The 19175-nt window shown below is 43.9% G+C and overlaps 1 protein-coding gene across 5 annotated transcripts in view; it reads left to right on the top strand.

Moving 5' to 3' along the window:
* The window catches only part of LOC144278259 (complement component receptor 1-like protein), a 34444-nt gene extending 18091 nt beyond the window's left edge, over window positions 1-16353 (top strand). For 2 of the 5 annotated variants that reach the window (XR_013348550.1, XR_013348549.1), the window contains 6 exons: window positions 2603-2688; window positions 3554-3748; window positions 5477-5662; window positions 11957-11986; window positions 13593-13823; window positions 15498-16353. Coding sequence is in view for 2 of the 5 variants with exons in the window: in XM_077839501.1 (XP_077695627.1) it covers window positions 2603-2688; window positions 3554-3748; window positions 5477-5662; window positions 11957-11986; window positions 15498-15553 (553 nt within the window). In the remaining 3 variants the exon portion in view is untranslated. The remainder of the gene's footprint in view (window positions 1-2602; window positions 2689-3553; window positions 3749-5476; window positions 5663-11956; window positions 11987-13592; window positions 13824-15497) is intronic. The other 3 variants (XR_013348551.1, XM_077839501.1, XM_077839502.1) reach the window with 3 other exon arrangements.
* Window positions 16354-19175: the final 2822 nt, after the last annotated feature.

Here is a 19175-nt window from a genome sequence, read left to right as displayed (position 1 = left end):
GAAAGCAACTCAGAATACGTTTGGTGTGGAATCCCTTCCTGACTGCTGCAGGTGCCTGGCTGAAATCCTGACGCGTGAGCCTTAGGAATGTAACACACACACTGGAAACAAACCCCAGGGTTGCTGAGCCCTGCCATCACAAGCAACCCCATCATATAATTGCACGCATAAACTTGTCTGGCTCTCTCTCAAACTAAGTTAGTTGCCCCCACAACTACTATTGGATGACTGTTCCTGAACCTTACCTTTCCTATGGTTAGAAACCCTCTAATTTCCAGCCTGAAGTTGTTCATGGGCAGTTTTTACCCATTGTTCTTGTGGTAGCTTTGTACTTAATTTAAATAGCTTGTGATACAGCATGGCCAGAGGGTAGTAGGAGAGTGTTAGAAGGGAGCCTTATTCCCTGTAGAAGGAAGAAAGTTCGCTATAGATTAATTAGAATGCCTGAAGCCAGTCACCTGATAAACCAGCCCCCCGCCGCCCCGCCCAGCTTCAATCAGACAAGGAAAGGAGTTCAAGCAGAGTGGATGGATGTTGGAGCAGAGAGCAGTTTGGAGGGAAGCAGAGGAGAGTTTGGAGAAGTGCTGCGGTGGGCTAAGAAGACCAAGACCCTAGGTAAAGGGACACCTGGTTTGTGTAGAGGGAGGGCAGGAAGCCCCATGAGCTGAAGGGCAGGAGAGGGAAGTAGCCCAGAAGAAGAAACCACTAGCTTTAGTGGTTTACTGCTTTCCCGAGGGCCCCTGGGCTGGGACCTGGAGTAGAGGGCGGGTCCAGGTCCCTCCCTCTCCACTCCACTCCTCCTCTAGGACACTCGTGGGGCAGTTAATACCCCAGTTCAGGGGCGAGAAAGGGTGCCCTGAACCCTCCCGAAGAAGAGAGAGCGCGAGACCCATCAAAGTAGTGCTGGCAATTTGCCACAAGCTCTTCGCCCTCCCTGCTAGTTGAATGGATTGCATTGCGGGGGCACACAAATGACAGGAATGCAGGTGTTGTGTAGAGTTTTGTTTTTCTGTATCACAACTTTAGGTGGCTTGTCCAAGCAGCAGAGATTGGACTCCCAAGGGATATTTGGGGTGGTGGGAAATGTCCAGGCCCAGTCTCAATTAGATGTATCTGGGCATGGGGAGGTAACTCCCTGGGGCAAGGCAGGCTCTCCTGCTGCACAGAGGTGGGAGTTAAATCCCTTGGTTTATCCTGTAGATTGGTCCATATCCTGCCTTCTGGATGAAATAGGTTTGATCCACAGAAATTTCCAAGCTCTTGTTGAAGGACTTGGTGACTTTCTATACAGTAGCCTATAGGGGCCTCATGCTTTGGAATTATGCAGGCCTATGAGTTCTGTGGGTTTAAAGACCACTGGTTAGATCTTGGACAGTTACGATGCTTGAATTTTGAATCTGGAACAGGGAGATGGCAAGTGGGTGACCGCTCAGGGCAGCTGTCTTGTCTCCCATTACTGCTGTTTGCAGGTTGTCTTTGGGTGTAATTCTGTTTTACAAACTAGCAGCTGCTTGGGCCCATCTGTGCGCGCGCGTGCTCACTCACTGTTCCCTGCCTTCACAGGAGATTGATTTCTTCAAGTTCTTTCACTTCAATGTAATCGAATGCTAAGTGTGTTCTGTAGTGAAGACCAAGTGTAAGCTTTGTCAGTATGTTGCAACTTTGTGTGCTGGGTTTAGCTGGACCTTCAGCTCAATGGACTTGGAAATGCAGTGCTTTTGGCTAAGCCCTCAAGGGTTTACACATTGTTATTAATGTAGCCTCACACTCTACAAGGCAGCACAAATGGAGGGAGGAGACACAGCATGGCAGAGAGAGACAATCTCTCACACACACACACGCATGCACGTGAGAGAGAGACACGTGTGCATTGCCCCTTTAAGTACGCTGACCCCAGTTTAAGTACATTGCCTTTTTAAGTAGATCAGCAAGTTGACAGCAGTTGCTGGCAGCAAGCTCCCTCTGTCCTGAGCCCTGTCGTGTTCTCCCCCACCTCTCTGAGGAGAAGGGGTACAGCGGGAGGAGGACACCCTGACATTAGCACCCTTCTTCCCCCTCCACCCCCGCACAGCAAGCAGGAGGCTCCCGGGAGCAACTCCAAGGCAGAGGACAGGAGCAGCACAGGGCAGTGGGGGGAGGGACAGCTGAACTGCCCGACAATTGATAGCGTGCTGGGCGGCTGCCACACAGGGAACTTAGGGGAGCTGATGGGGCAGGGCGGCTGCCGGTCCACCCTGGTTCGAAGCCCCCACCAGCTAGATCCAACGGGCTGATCTTTCTGCAAGCAGTGGACAAAGCAGGCGGCTGGCAAACAACGTTCTAAGGGAGCATTGCGCAGCTTTAAACAAGCATGTTCCCTAATTGATCAGCAACGAAACAATGTTAACTGGGACGATGTTAAGTGAGGCGTTACTGTAGCTGTACCGAGGTAGATGTGTACTGGACCTGGCCTCCCTGTTCCTTGGTCCTGTGGTGTTAGATGTATCCCTTTTTCAATGGTTTGTCTCCACCTACTGGCAGAAAGAAACCATGTTCCATCTTTCTGGACGGGGGACTAGTTCTTTGCTTCCATGAGTCACAAACTTGTACCTTTTTTCTTTAGGTATAGATTAATTGGACCGACTTCTGCCCAGTGTGTGATTGTGGGAAATGGAGTTGATTGGGATACGGAGGTTCCACTTTGCCAAGGTAAAGCAATTTAATGGTTTTAAGAACAGTTCACGTCTGGAGATGATGCAGCATAGCTGGCGCTTCAGAGGAGTCTCTGTTCTTCCTTTGGCATTTAATCCAAATGACAGTTTTGTTGTGGGGAGGAATGAAATCGTACTGTGCTTCACCATGGTGTTTAGATGACTCCTACAGAATCTTTTTTTTTTTTTTTGGGTACCTTTTAGATTATTCACCTGGCACTGTTTTAATATGCACAATCCAACAGGCCTCATGGGTCCTCTTCACTATTGTATCTGTGTAATCCTCCTGTTCACTATGTAAAAGGCATGATAATGACTCCAAGAAGTTTTGATGCTTCCCAAATGTGACTATCCACTTAAAATCTGAGGCTCTTTTGGAGTGAATCACAATTAATTTGCCTCTACCTTAATTTGATCTCTTGAATGCTTTCTGGGCTTGGTCTATCAATGATGCTGCTGATGTCCAGTCTAGTATCAGCTGCTGCTAAAAGAACTTTTCTAGCTTAGTTTTCTTCTGGTGGAATAATACTACATCTCGAGATGCCAGGCAAGAGGTTCTGGCTCCTTGAGGCTAATGTTGGGAAGGAGCGCGCTCTGCTAAGGTCATCTTCCAGAGGGGCTGGTGTTTTATGGAGCATCCTCCTTGAGCAATGGACGTACTGGGTTGGGTCAAGCCTAAAAGCAGACAAACCTTCAGAATCTGAAAGGGGTGTTGCTTCAAATGTTAAAATGGAATGTTAAGTATGCTTCCAAATGAATAAATAGCTTTTTGGGGGGATCTGAGACAACTTTCTTAGTGAAAACTCTCTTCGGTTCACCTTCAGTGGAAACTTTAATTTTCATGTTGACATTCTTTGCTTCAGCAATACCTTGTCGTCCACCTCCTGATATCACCCAGGGATCCCATAATGGTCAGAGTGGAGAAGAGTTTTCCTTTGGCTCAGCAGTAACTTACAAATGTGACCCGGGCTTGTCTCTTATTGGAGAGGCCTCCATTCATTGTACAACGAAAGATCATTTCAATGGAGAGTGGAGTGGGCCTGCCCCTGAATGCAAAGGTTAGTAGCGTCTGTTTTTTATCCCCTTCTTATTCTACGATCACCTTCCAAGAAAAACTCTATTTTGATTGCTAAGTAAACCCATAAACCTGAGGAAATTCAGTTAGTGCTTTGTCCCCCTAAATACGTATCATGAAAACTAGTTACTGTTGAAAAACTAAAGAATGACTGACACTTCATGAATCATTCCTGGAAACAATTTTTGCCTCTAATACATCCTGTGTTTTTTGTCTCCCCTCAGTGTTCCAAGATTGAAGTTAATTCTCAGGTCACAAACAGTTGATAAACTCTTAAACTAAGGTTTTGCTTTTATGCCAGTATCCTTCAACTCAAGTGCTAAAGGGGAGTGGGCGGAGAGAGAGGCTTACAAGCAGGATTGTTTGGCAAGCCTCTTTTTCGGAACTCTCTGGGAGGGCTCCTTGGCAGTGAAGGCTCAGGCTTCACGAAGTACATTTCATCTCTAAGTTCTGGAGCAGCCTGCGTGTTGGCATGTGGCTGGGTGGCTGATGTGGAACCACACTTCTGCTAGCCTTCAGCCCCTGGGAGTGCTTTTGCCCGGGAGAAGGCTCATTGGAACGGCTTCTGCCTTGGAGGTTAAACTCTGTCCTGTATCGTGAGATAGCGTTAATACCCAGTGCCTGCTGCTGTAGGATGAGGAATGTCTCCTGTCGTAGTTGGAGGTAGGCTAGGGAAAAGAAAAAGCCACTTTGAACAGGAGGTAAAGGTGCAGCTTCTTTGCTGTACCAGTTTCAGTAAAACAAAGTTTAGGGTATAAGACTCCTAAAGATTATAAAATGAGCCAGATCCCCTGTTACAGCCTTAGGTTTGTGACTGTACAGAAATAGATTAAATTTTTTTTATTAAAGCTAACGTTACAAAGATCTAATGCACACGTTAAGAAGAGAGTGTCTGTACATCTGGGTATAATGCTTAAATTATCCAAAAGTACAAAATTTGTACCTTATGACTTTGAAACCATATAGTACATAATCGACAGTATCCGAAATTACGGTTGTTAAATTCAGTGATACGGTTAAGGTATTAGCATCCAATTATGCAGGTACATAACTCATAAAAGGTTATACTAAGAGTATCTTATGGAAAGCAAATATAGCAACGAGTTAATATTGTCCCTCGGTAATTGAGAATTTAGGATCGGTTGGCTGTTAGAAAATACAGTACAGTATGTCGGGAAGTATTTCAGTTACTTTCCCCACTTTGCTTCTCACTAGCACTTGTCCTCATGCCTGTCATGCAGTTTCCATGCATCACATGAGAAATATGAAAGTTACCTGTCTCAGAGACAATGCCAGACATGTTTCGTGTACTCTTCTATAGATTGCTCCCTTAGTCGTCTTTGCCTGTACGTCACCTTCTTTCATGTCAGTCTGTGTGGTAGCAACCCTCTCTCTGAGCCTGTGCTGCATTAGATCATAAAACCTGTGAGGTGGAGCAATGTCTTGTTTTGCACAATGTACTTACCCTACGTTATCATACACGCTCAGGGTGATGTATACATGGTAAATGATGTAAAATTTTAATGTACTATAGTTTTGTATCAAGCCCATTCAATAAACTGGCTTCAAGGCTCTAATGAAAACAAGTACCTCCAAATTGTCCCCGATAAAATCATTTGTGGCTTCTCAAAAACTAGTATTCTGTTACAACAGACTACTGAATATCTTTCGTAGTTAACTTTTTCCCTTCCTTGTCTGTCTCTCTTGCTAGGCACTTGTGATTCTCCTCCACGGTTGCATTTTGCTGAGCTGCCTGAGGGAGTGAAAAATTCCTATCCTGTTGGGACCAAACTGCAATACTCCTGTCGCCCAGGATACATTTTGAGCTCTGGAAAGTCTCGTTTTGTTACGTGTCTTGAAAATTCAAAATGGTCAGTAGAAGCTGAGTTTTGTGAAGGTGAGTATCTTTGTTGCTTTTCCATTTCAATTGACGTGCAAGCCGTCTTTTATTGGGTAAGTGGTTCACAGTTCAACACCGGTATCCATAAAAACTTTCTAAATACATTTTGGACAGTTCTTTGTTATATTAGTGGTTGACTTCAGAAAAAAAAAATCAGAATGCTTCCATGTCTTTGTAGGCTTCTTTAAGAGCAGCTAAAATGCAAAATTCCAGTAACTTTAGCCTTCTGTGCTGCATACTCTGAAATAGGTTTCAGAGGAGGAATAGGTTTACCACATTTCTTCCTGGTTTTTAGGCCTTGTGCTGAATATCTGCCTTTCTAGAACATCAACATCTTGTGTAGTAGTAGATATAAACTTGAGAATAGTGCAGTTCTTCTCTCCCAGAAACCCCACTGTCCACATAATGTGCGTGTGACTAACTGGGAGACATTCAGTGCACACCAGTGAAGTTATTGGAATTTGATACTCTACCTATCGTAGAAATTTTACCTATCGTAAAATGATGTTTAACTCATGCAGTTTAGTGGAGGGTGGGGGAAGGGGCGGGATAGCCATACAGTTGGGTGCTGTGGTGTTTGTAGACTAACATCTTTTTAAAGGAAAAGATCCAGAGTTGTATAACTTTATTTTGAAATACATTTTGGTACCTGCTGCTGTTTAGGGAGCTTATTGCTTTTGAGTAGCCATGTTAGAATGATGTAAAGTTTGAGTATCTGTGTCCCATTTTTGTCATAGGCATAACACACACACAAATTTTATCAAAGCTAATGTTAAAATAAAATAAAATATATAGGTTGGTGTTATAAATATAAAGGGAAGGGTAAACCCCTTTGAAATCCCTCCTGGCCAGGGGAAAGCTCCTCTCACCTGTAAAGGGTTAAGAAACTAAAGGTAACCTCGCTGGCAGCTGACCAAAATGACCAATGAGGAGACAAGATACTTTCAAAAGCTGGGAGGAGGGAGAGAAACAAAGGGTCTGTGTGTCTGTCTATATTCTGTCTTTGTCGGGGATAGACCAGGAATGGAGTCTTAGAACTTTTAGTAAGTAATCTAGCTAGGTACGTGTTAGATTATGATTTCTTTAAATGGCTGAGAAAAGAACTGTGCTGAATAGAATAACTATTTCTGTCTGTGTATCTTTTTTTTTTTTTTTTTTTTTTGTAACTCTAGGTTTTGCCTAGAGGGGTTCTCTATGTTTTTGAATCTAATTACCCTGTAAGGTATCTACCATCCTGATTTTACAGGGGGGATTTCTTTATTTCTATTTACTACTATTTTTATTAAAAGTCTTCTTGTAAGAAAACTCAATGCTTTTTCATTGTTCTCAGATCCAAGGGTTTGGGTCTGTGGTCACCTATGCAAATTGGTGAGGCTTTTTATCCAACATTTCCCAGAAAAAGGGGGGTGCAAGTGTTGGGAGGATTGTTCATTGTTCTTAAGATCCAAGGGTCTGGGTCTGTAGTCACCTAGGCAAATTGGTGAGGCTTTTTACCCAACCTTGTCCAGGAAGTGGGGTGTAAGGCTTTGGGAAGTATTTTGGGGGGAAAGACTCGTCCAAACAGCTCTTCCCCAGTAACCAGTATTAGTTTGGTGGTGGTAGCGGCCAATCCAAGGACAAAGGGTAGAATATTTTGTACCTTGGGGAAGTTTTGACCTAAGCTGGTAAAGATAAGCTCAGGAGGTTTTTCATGCAGGTCCCCACATCTGTACCCTAGAGTTCAGAGTTGGGGAGGAACCTTGACAGTTGGTAAAAGAGTGTCTGTACATAGAATCATGGAACTGGAAGGGACCTCGAGAGGTCATCTAGTCCAGTCACCTGCACTCATGGCAGGACTAAGGATTATCTAGACCATCCCAGACAGATGTTTGTCCAACCTGCTCTTAAAAATCCCCAATGAAGGAGATTTCACAACCTCCTAGGCAATGTATTCCAGTGCTTAATCACCGTGACAGGAAGTTTTTCCTAATATCCAACCTAAACCACCTTTGCTGCAATTTAGGCCCATTGCTTCCTGTCCTATCTTCAGAGGTTAAGAAGAAGAAGATGATTTCTCCCTCCACCTTGTAACAACCTTTTAAAACTGTTATGTCTCCTGTCAGTCTTCTCTTCTCCAGACTAAACAAACCCCATTTTTTCAATCTTCCCTCTTAGGTCATGTTTTCTAGACCTTTAATAATTTTGTTTGCTCTTCTCTGGACTCTCTCCAGTTTGTCCACATCTTTCCTGAAATGTGGCGCCCAGAACTGGACACACTATTCCAGTTGAGGCCTAATCAGTGCGGAGTAGAGCGGAAGAATTGCTTCTCGTGTCTTGCTTACAACACTCCTACTAATACATCCAAGAATGATGTTTGCTTGTTTTGCAACAGTGTTACGCTGTTGACTCATATTTAGCTTGTGATCATCTGGGTATAGTGCTTAGCTTGTTTACAAATATAAAGTTTAGTTTTTAAAAGTCATATGATACATAGAGCACATAATCAGCAATAACCCCAATTTAGGTGAATCAATTTAACAATACAGTTTAGATATTAGAATCCGAATACTCAGGTACATCTCTCTCTTGAAAAGTTGTGCAGAGATTTGGTCGTGGAAAGCAAAATCTATCAATGAGTGGAGATTGTCCCTCAGTAATTGAGAATTAGGTCGGTTGTCCATTTAGAAAATACGATCCATGAGGAAAGTATTTGTTACTTTCCTGACTGCGCTTCTCAGCGGCACTCCAGCTCATCCCTCCTGGTATTGCCGATGTCCAGTGATGTGTTCTATGTAGATGTTCCTCGACCACCTGATGGCGTCGGACACCATGAGTTGCCACATCAGCCAAGTGTAGCGTTAACCGAATCCATATTATCTCAGCACTCGCTCCTTACTGGGGTCCCATGCGCCAAGGACTCTGACAATCAGTGCGTTTGTCTGGACCTGGTAACCCTTTGCTCTCAAGGTTTCGGCCAGAGGGGCGTATTTCTCTACCTTTCAAGCTCTGGCATTGTAGAAGGCCAGGATCCTGTTCTTGAAAGCCATTGTGATGTCCACCATGATCTTCTTCCGGTCCTTGCTGGTGATGACAACGTCTGGTTGCAGTTGGCTGTTGGTTCCGGGGATGGCGGAGTTTACAGCAACCTTCCCCACTGATGGCGGGATGGCTCTGGCCAGGTGACCTTGGATGGCATTGTGTTGCAGCTGCCAAGCTCTCGAATGGGGCTTGCAGCTACACAGGACGTGGGGTAGCGTCTCGTTGGCGTAGCTGCACTTCCCGCATCGCTTGTCCCTAATCCCATGGTGTGGACGGCTCCGTTCAGTGGGACGCAGTTGAGCTGGGCCCTGTGGCTGCACTTCCAGTTGGCAAATTGGGTGAAGCTGCTCCCAGGGAGGAAGTGGTTGCTGGGTCCCACTTGCACGTCACCTCAAATGCCTTGCCCTGGTCCGGCTTCCGTTTCAGGTTTTCCACGTATTAGCAGCAGGTGGCATCCTTCAGGGTCCTCTCCGGCATGGTTCTAGCTCTCGGAGTGATGATAGCGTGATCTGTATTCTTCAGCTGTGGCACCAGGACTCCCAGCTCCTGGCGTTCCTCGCATCAGATCCAGTGGCAGCCGATATGTTTCTCCAGTCGTCACGTAGCGTTCCGGGCATGAGTCCAGAGTAAAGCCGAAGTCAAGAGGAAGACTCACAGACTTTAAGGTCAGAAGGGACCATTATGATCGTCTAGTCTTACCTCCTGCACAAAGCAGGCCACAGAATCTTATCCACCCATTGCTGTAACAAACCCCTAACCTATGTCTGAGCTATTGAAGTCCTCAACTCATGGTTTCAAGACTTCAAGGTGCAGAGAATCCTCCAGCAAGTGACCCATGCCCCACACGGCAGGGAAAGGTGAAAAACCCCCAGAGCCTCTGCCAATCTGCCCTGGAGGAAAATTCCTTCCTGACCCCAGATATGGCGATCAGCTAAACCCTGAGCATGTGGGCAAGACTCACCAGCCAGACACCCAGGAAAGACTTCTCTGTAGTAACTCAGATCCCACCCTATCCTAGAGGAGGAACCTGCAAGAGACTCTGCCGAGGAGCCAGAGGGGGAAAATAACCTGGGCATCTACAAGACTCTCATCCCTGGCTCAACAGTCTTGAGAGGATCAGCTGGGTCCAACAGGAAGAGGGGGATGGAGCGGAGTACAGGCCTGCGACTGGTCTGGGAAGGAGCAGTTAAAAAGCTTGGTTAGAGAAGTTAGGGTGGAATGAAGAGGACAAACCAGGCTGGAGGGGGTGAAGGATGGTGTTGGAGAGAAGAAACATGAGGCAGGGGTGTGTTGGGAGAACTTACAAACGAAGGGAGGTAAGGGAACAGTTTGGAGGCATAGGTGGGATGAGATGACAGCTTTTGAGAATTGGGGAGACCATGTACCAAGCGAGGGAATAGACGCTTACAGGCTCCTAGGGGGTGTGGCACTCCAGGCATGTTGACTTGGCCGAAGATGGATCATCTTGAAAACTGGACTATAATACTAATTATTTTGTGTAGGAGTAGATGGCTTCTGGTTCAAAGAATTAGTTCTTGGCATGGCTGTACGAGTAATGTGTCCGCATGCATGTGGACACTTGTCACTGTGCAAACTCAACAGAAATCCTAAGGAAAATGAAATGGGTAAAATAGCTTGTCTGTGTTGCTTAGTTGAATAGTGTGCTAGCAGGTAGTGCTTGATCCGTCGACGGGGGAGAGAGAAAAGGAGCAGTCTTGGGACTCAGTTTTAGCATGTTTTGTTGCAAACTAACTTTGTAAAATCGCTCTCTAGTTGTCTTGTCGCCTTTGAGGTCTTTCCGTGCATGGCGTGGCTTTGTTCAGCATATTCAGATAAGTGGGTTGCTTCTGTATCGTCTTGTAAATCTCCTTTTTTTTTTTTTTTTTTTTTTTGCGGAACCTACTCTGAACACAACCCCAAATGGCCTTAAAGAAAGCCCAGGTAAACCTGATGATAAAGGGAGCGAAAAAACCACTGTGCTCAGATACCTAGAATCCTCAAGGTGGTTGGTGGAGGCGTTGGTTTACACATTGAACTGGAGCATTCTGTACACTTACTTCAATTTGCAAAAAGAAAAGGAGTACTTGTGGCACCTTAGAGACTAATACAGTTATGCTCACCTGAATGCCCCTTATGCCCAGGTGTGAATTATAAGACTGAGGCTGGAATTAAATTCCTATACCTAGGTAGTAGTCTTGTCTCCCACCCAGAACTACCTCTTCCTTAATTCCTTTTTCCCCCACTGGTCTGTATGATAATACCCACCTGCTGATGGCCACTCACTCAATATCTCTCTCTAAAATGCCAGCTCTATGAAACTGTCAGTCTGAATTCTGCACAATAATGGCACAGGCAGCTACAGGCTTAACTGGTAGTCAAGTGTCAATGATGAGAATTCAAAAATTCTCAGTGATGAATACAGATCCGATGAGATGTCTACTCAGTTCACTTTTTGTTCTGTAAGTAACAGTTAGGCTTGAGTTGACTGATCCTCTGGTAATGACAGCAGGAGTATCAAAATAAAAATACCACTCTTCTCCTGTTTCTGCTCTGCTCCCAAATAAGTACAGGTTGGCAAAGAACCTGATGTCACTAATCCTGTGGTTACGTGTAGAGGCCTGTTTTGTGGTAGCTGATCCAAACACCGCACCTCTAGTGACTTTTGCTATAGGTAAAAATTTGGCTGACCAGTGCAGAATTTGTGTGCAGTGTTCTGTTGTAGCCATGTCGGTGCCAGGATATTAGAGAGACAAGGTGGGTGAGGTAATATCTTTCATTGGACCAACTTCTGTTGGTGAGGAGAGTCAAGCTTTCAAGCTTCCCCAGAGCTCTTCTTCAGGTCAGTGCAGAATTTGGCAGCTGAGATCCTGAAAGTGTCTGGAGGGGAGGGCCCTCTGGTCTCAAAAGGATGCATAAGAATTCTGCAAATGAGAGCATTCATTCATAATAGAAGAAATCTTTATAGAGGTTTTGCCCTGTCAATTCTCAGGTCTGTCGTCATGTCTCTATTACAACGTACAAGTAATAGGCAGCTTTTCCAGGTATCCTTTCTTCTTTCAATATTGGATTATCTAGGGGTCAAATCCTGGTTTCCAGTATGCCTTATAAATTCTGTAATTTGCATGATGGTATTAATTTGAGTCTATTTGTTTAATTTAGCGTGTGGTTTAAGGTACTAAATGTTGCACCAATAGGAATCAATGGATTCCTATAGTTAGCTGGCATTCACGTAATGTGTCACTTCAGCTCACCTTGCACTTTTTTTCTTTCTAGGGCTGAACACTGGTACCATGATTGCTATTGGTAAGTAATTTAAAATTTTAAAAAATAATTCAATGCATAGACTTTACATGGTAAGATACGGTAATAGCATAAAGTATTTATGTTCCACTTCATTTCAAGCAATGTTTTCCCCGCTGCTTCACTACGTGAGGCATCTACTCCGGGTGAGAGAGTTTTTCTGTTACTGTATTATGTTCTGTCGAGTGGTGCCATGTAAAAGCTCATGAGGCAGATTCTTGACTTATTAATGTTCTTTTAACATAGGATGTTTAATGTAGGACTTTTGTGTGTAATACTAGAAAGAGTTGCCCTTAAATATCCATCTTACCCTCAGCCCATCTCCTCGGCAGCCTGAGGGTGTGGGCGGGGGACACGGCAGAGGCTCACTGCATGTAGTCACTTTTGCACAACTTAGTAAGTTCAGCCGTTAGATTAAATTTTCAGTATATTACTTTAAAATAGGTTTGTCAGCTTCTACAAATCACTCCCTTTACACAACCAAGGACAATGAAAGCTCCATTTTTAAACTGTAGATCCATGTAAAAAGGAAAAATCGGGGCGCGTTCAGCTTGGCCAGTGGGAGGGAAGGGGGTGGGGATGAAGGATGGTTTGAAACGTAGTGTGTGTGTCTACGCTGGAGCTGTGACTTTGAGCTCGGGTGTAGACATATCTGCGTTAGCGCTGATTGAGCTGGAATGCTGAAAACACAAGCGTGGCTGCAGTGGCACTGTACTTGGATGGCTGTCTTGCCCCTCGTGCCGCCACAGCTATGCTTCTGTTTTCAGCATGCTAGCACGGAGCTATGTCTGCCCGAGTTGGAGACTACATCTCCAGCTCCAGCATGGACACGGCCTTAGTGTTTCTGTCCCAATCCCCCAACCCAAAGTGTCTTCTCTCTTTTGATTTTCTTCTCCCATTAACAAAATAGGAATACTTGAGTTACCCTCAAACTAGGTGTGCGACCCAGAGCCTTTTCCCTTGGACCCCAAGAGATTCAAGCCCAGAATGTCTTCAGAAATGCCTGCAACACTTTCAGGCTTGTAAAATGTGAATATGGCAAACTAAAAACGTAATCCTATTGATCTGCTGTCCAAGTTCTGCTCGCTACAGCGTTCACAGTGAAGATTTTGTCTTGCTGCTAATTAATACTGTGTAAAAGCTTTTAAAAATGGCTTTAAAATGAAAAACTACCATTTAAAATCAAGTTCCCTTGGGCGCCATGGTTTCTGTAGTGCCTTTTGATTTGCACCAAGGTCTAGTTTCAGTCTAAATTTCTTTGTGTTTAGTCCTGACTTTGCAAGAGACATCTTAGATGCCGTGAAGCCTGCTTTTTACTGTTTTACAATTTTTAGAAATGGAAGTATTGCTTGTTACCTGTGTAGGCAGAGACTCAACTCTACCCATCCACATCATACACATTCTTAGCTTACAGGATATTTCAACAAAGCACCTGCCTAATATCTTTTGTAGGGTAAATGAGAATTCTGATGCTGAGGCTTATTTTGTCCTTAATCTGTAAGCGAAGGCCAATGATCATAAGCCTTTAACAACACATGGTGTCCCATGTCGTTTCTAAGCTAATGAGATGTGCAGCATCCTACAGCTGTTAACTTAGAACTGTCTCCAGCTACACAGGTAACTGACTTGAGAGATCCTTTCTGCTTGCTATCACTTTTATCACTGTTGGAGGAAAAGATACTCGCATTTAAAATGGGCTATTACTGCCAGAGTAAAAGAAATCCAATATCAAGAAGACTTGCAAGTAACATGTTACTATGTAGTCTCTCTGACTATGAAAAATAAGGACTTGCTAGGATTTAACTGGGAACAGTTTTGAAAGAGAACTATCCTAAATGAGGTAACTCGTTGTCCTATAAATTTTAACCAGAGTTGTCTATTAAATAGGAAAAGACACACATATTAGAGAAGAAAATTGTCTATTGTCCTGCAGGTGGGTATTGTAGTTGTAAGAAAGCTTGACAGAGATCTTGTAGGTGTTTGTCTCTGTCTGAGGGGTTGGAGCAAATGCGGTTGTATCGCAGAGCTTGGCTGTAGACGATACCTACTGACCGCTATTCCTACCTGCATGCCTCCAGCTTTCACCCTGACCACACCACACGATCCATCGTCTACAGCCAAGCTCTGCGATACAACCGCATTTGCTCCAACCCCTCAGACAGAGACAAACACCTACAAGATCTCTGTCAAGCTTTCTTACAACTACAATACCCACCTGCAGAAGTAAAGAAACAGATTGATAGAGCCAGAAGAGTTCCCAGAAGTTACCTACTACAGGACAGGCCTAACAAAGAAAATAACAGAACGCCACTAGCCGTCACCTTCAGCCCCCAACTAAAACCCCTCCAACGCATTATTAAGGATGTACAACCTATCCTAAAGGATGACCCAACACTCTCACAAATCTTGGGAGACAGGCCAGTCCTTGCCTACAGACAGCCCCGCAACCTGAAGCAAATACTCACCAACAACCACATACCACACAACAGAACCACTAACCCAGGAACTTATCCTTGCAACAAAGCCCGTTGCCAGTTGTGCCCACATATCTATTCAGGGGACACCATCACAGGGCCTAATAACATCTGCCACACTATCAGAGGCTCGTTCACCTGCACATCCACCAATGTGATATATGCCATCATGTGCCAGCAATGCCCCTCTGCCATGTACATTGGTCAAACTGGACAGTCTCTACGTAAAAGAATAAATGGACACAAATCAGATGTCAAGAATTATAACATTCATAAACCAGTCGGAGAACACTTCAATCTCTCTGGTCACGCAATCACAGACATGAAGGTCACTATCTTAAAACAAAAGAACTTCAAATCCAGACTCCAGCGAGAAACTGCTGAATTGGAATTCATTTGCAAATTGGATACTATTAATTTAGGCTTAAATAGAGACTGGGAGTGGCTAAGTCATTATGCAAGGTAGCCTATTTCCTCTTGTTTTTTCCTACCCCCCCCCCCCCAGATGTTCTGGTTTAACTTGGATTTAAACTTGGAGAGTGGTCAGTTTGGATGAGCTATTACCAGCAGGGGAGTGAGTTTGTGTGTGTATGGGGGTGGGTTTTTGGAGGGGGGTGAGGCAGTGAGAGAACCTGGATTTGTGCAGGAAATGGCCTAACTTGATTATCATGCACATTGTGTAAAGAGATGTCACTTTGGATGGGCTATCACCAGCAGGAGAGTGAATTTGTGTGGGTGGGTGGAGGGTGAGAAAACCTGGATTTGTGCTGGAAATGGCCTAACCTGATGATCACTTTAGATAAGCTATTACCAGCAGGACAGTGGGGTGGGAGGAGGTATTGTTTCATATTCTCTGTGTATATATAAAGTCTGCTGCAGTTTCCACGGTATGCATCCGATGAAGTGAGCTGTAGCTCACGAAAGCTCATGCTCAAATAAATTGGTTAGTCTCTAAGGTGCCACAAATACTCCTTTTCTTTTTGCGAATACAGACTAACACGGCTGTTACTCTGAAACCTTTCTTTCTTTTGGTTTTTCAGGAAAGATGCGTGTCATTCTTGCCGTGCTGATTACTAACTTGTTCATCAGACAGTGAATGTGATATTGGAAGAAAATGGAAAAATTGAAGCAATCGTCATATGCTTGTACTAAACTTTTCTCGTGATCCCAGATTCCTCTCATTACAGTTGTGTTCAGGGTTGTGGATTTTGCTGTTGCGAGCGAGAGCCTGTTGAGATTTCTATTTGGAGGTTTCTATTTTGAAGTATGTATTATCCCTTTTAAAGTACAGATTTAATGATGCCAAAGATACTCCTTGAACTGCTGTCGGCTTTTGTTTAATTCAAATTTATCCTCAGTTTCAAAATCAAATCTCCAGAATAATCAGTGTTCCTTTTGCTCTCATGTCCAGGAAACTCCAAAAACAACAATAACAGACAGCCCCAAACTACTCTTACCCCAAGGCTTATATTTAGTGTGTCCTCAGTGTAGCATCCCAGGGTGAAGTGCATGGACGTGTGCAAGACTCAGTGTGGATTCTGAACATCTATCAAATTTTTTAAATCCGTATTGAGAGGCAAAATAAATTACCTCTGTTTCCTTATGAACGCTTTCTGATAAGTAAGCAGTAAAATGGTTATACTTGTGATCAGATTCTTCTGATTCCGTGCCTAAAGGAAATGTCTTTATTTTTCTATTTCAGTAGTTGAAAATAAGTTTTTGGTAGCATTTAAAGCAAGCTTGTTACATTCAGGAAATAATTCTCTGCTGTGAGAAGGTGTTCATAGCCAAATGCTGTTTGTCACTGTCACTGAAAACATAAATTATTTGTAGTTATGCAAGTTGTACAGAATTTTACTTGGGAATCTGCAAATTTATTAAATGAAAAAACTGGAATTTCTGTGTTGTACTTAAGTCTTTTTTTTTTCTCTGAATAAAAGTCTGTACAAAGACTATAGCATCCTGACTCTCTCGATAGCGATGTAAAAATGTGGTTGACATCTACCCCTCGACTGTGATCTGGACACTAAGTGCTTTCAAGAGCAGATGAAACTAGTACTTCTTTTTGCACCCCACCCCCCCAAAAAAATCCATGATTTCCTAGGGCCTGGGTCTTTCTAGCAAGGGGTAGCACTTTGTCAGCCTTGTAACAATGCACTGCCAGGAAACTACAAGGTACTATCCAAACTGAATAAGAGTGTGATAGTATTACCCACACACCTCCTGGGTGTGGTGTTGTGTCCCATCTAGTGGCACAGAGACGGCTTAGAGACCTAAAAGGAGTCTGCTCTACAGCCTTAGCTAACAGCCAGTCGGTTTAATCCTGCCTGCATTACAATAGGATTAGGATCTATGTGATAGAAACAGATTTCTGATGCTCATGAGAAACTGCAAAGATGCTTAATGAAGCTTTGCCTTTGCTCAGATTGCCTGAAGGATGTGTCTGGATTTAGATGTTGTAATTTGCCACTGTTGCTAAGGTCATAACTACACTGGGGATGTGTCCTGGTTTTCAGTTAGCAGTTCAAATCCCCAGCATAACATCAGGTTTGCCTTATCAAGCCTTGTTTTGCACGAGTGCAGTTTGTTTTCAAGCCTGGGTAGGTGTAAGCTGCACTAGTGCAAACTGCAATTCATAGCAGTTTTCCTGTCGACACCACGGCTAAGCACTGATGGAACTATATTGGTGTCAGACCACTAGTGGCTGAAGGCAGGACAAAGGCTCAGGCCATGTCTATGCTACCGGCTAAATCGGCACTGCTGCAATGGATGCAGCGGTGTCAATTTTACCGGGTCTGGTGAAGATGCTAAGTCGATGGGAGAGTGGTCTCCTGTTGATGTCTGTCTGTACTCCACCTCCTTGAGAGGCGGAAGCTGTGTCGACAGGAGAGTTTCGCATCGACACAGCGCTGTGTAGACGCCGCTGTAAGTCAACCCAAGTTGTGTCGACTTCAGTTGCCTAACTTGGCGTAACTCAGCTTGACTTACAGCGTTAGTGTAGACCAGCTCCCAGTGTACACAAGGCCACCAATGGCGGTAGCATTGGGAAGCTTAGTGTAGATGGGCCAGTGGGTGCTTTTGGCATTTTAAACACAATTAATGGTGTTTTCAAAAGAGCCCAAGTGAGTTAAGGAGGAAAAGTCCAATTGAAAGTTGTTGTGAGCTGACTTAAGATGAAGGGGGGAGTTGATGTGAGTCACATTAGCTGTCTGTCTCTGTTCTGTAGCATAGTGATTCTGCTCATAACTTTCCATACACTGAGGTTATGAAATGGAAATAGTTGAAAAACCACTTTAAGGTGGAGTTGAGGTCTCTCAACTGCAGGAAAATAGTAAACGTTTTGTTTTTTGTTTTTGTTTTTGTTTTTTTTTTCATAAAATGTAGAAATGCACCAAATTTGGTAAAGGTTAGTGAGGGACTGGGATGGTGAAGTGAAATACTACTAGTTCAGTCTGGCAGTGAGGTGTGCTTAGACTAAAATTTCTGCAGGCAGTAGGTACTGTGTGGGGCTCATTACCTCTTACCTTGCTGGTCACCCTGTGCTGCAGCTGTGTGTGCGTGTGTGAGATCATTTTTAAACACATAAATGTAGTAGTTTTTTCACAACTGGTAAAGCTTTCACTTGCTTTTTAGCATAACAGTGTCGCCGTCTTTCCATGACTCTGGGTGTATCGGTTGGTTCTCGACATGGCTATCCTCCAGCAGTCCCTCGGTTGCCATGTCCTCGTATTCACTCTTCTTCCATTCCTACCTATAAAAAACAAAAATATTTAACCATAAATAGTTATAAAACATGTTGTAATTTTTCATCAATTTGTTATCAAAATGGCCTTACCTCCACCGTCGAGTCTGCTTCCTCCAAAGCCAGCAACACATTTTTTCGCACGCGATCTTTTTTGTCTTTTACAACTGGCCGTGACTCCATAAAGTCTTCCTGTTTCTTCAGTTCAATTTCAGGATGAAAGGCAGGGTTCGGCAACAGGTCTGCCTCTTTCGCAAAATAAGTGTAAATGGGTCGTCTTTTCTGAACGTGAGCTGGTACACCCACGGGCAATTCCGGCTTCTTGGCATCTGGAGGCGTCTTGTAGAAGGACATGACCATCGTCTCGGCTACCGGTTTTAAAACTGCCGTTCGTAAAAATACCGGTTTTGTACACATGGTCAAATGCTCGTTGGCTAGAGGTTTTTTCAAATAATACACTTCACGATCGTCCTTTTTTGAAAGGCTCTTCTTTTAGAATCTTGGTATGAAAAAGGATTGGTTCAAAAAGTGCATTCTGTGACATAGCTGTAAAGCAGCTACGGATTTGTCTACCGAAAGACAGGGCTAGCTCCCAAGGGTCACCTCCGAGAACAGCTATCATTTCACTACCGACAGTTGCTGGAGTAGGAGGTTTCGCTCTGCATGTGTTCAGTAACGCAGCCTCTCTTATTGCTTTATTTTTTTTCTAAAACTTTTTTTCTTTGCCCTGTGCTTATTTTTTCCTTTTTTTCCTCTAAACCTAACTAAAGCTTCCTTTTTTAATCTTTACGCTTTCTCACTCTCTTCTTTCAACCTTTTTTCCTCTAAACAATCCACCAAATGTATCCAAGCACAAGCATGCAACATTCCTCCTATTCAAATGTAAAAAATAAAAATTCAAAATGGCTGACGGTGCCAAACTGTGACACCAATGGGACTGGAGGGCAGGACATAAGTCCTAAATGGGGTGTGGAAA

Source organism: Eretmochelys imbricata, chromosome 21 (genome assembly GCF_965152235.1).
Source record: "Eretmochelys imbricata isolate rEreImb1 chromosome 21, rEreImb1.hap1, whole genome shotgun sequence".
Taxonomy (NCBI): Eukaryota; Metazoa; Chordata; order Testudines; family Cheloniidae; genus Eretmochelys; species Eretmochelys imbricata.
This window is presented reverse-complemented; position numbering and strand designations above follow the sequence as displayed.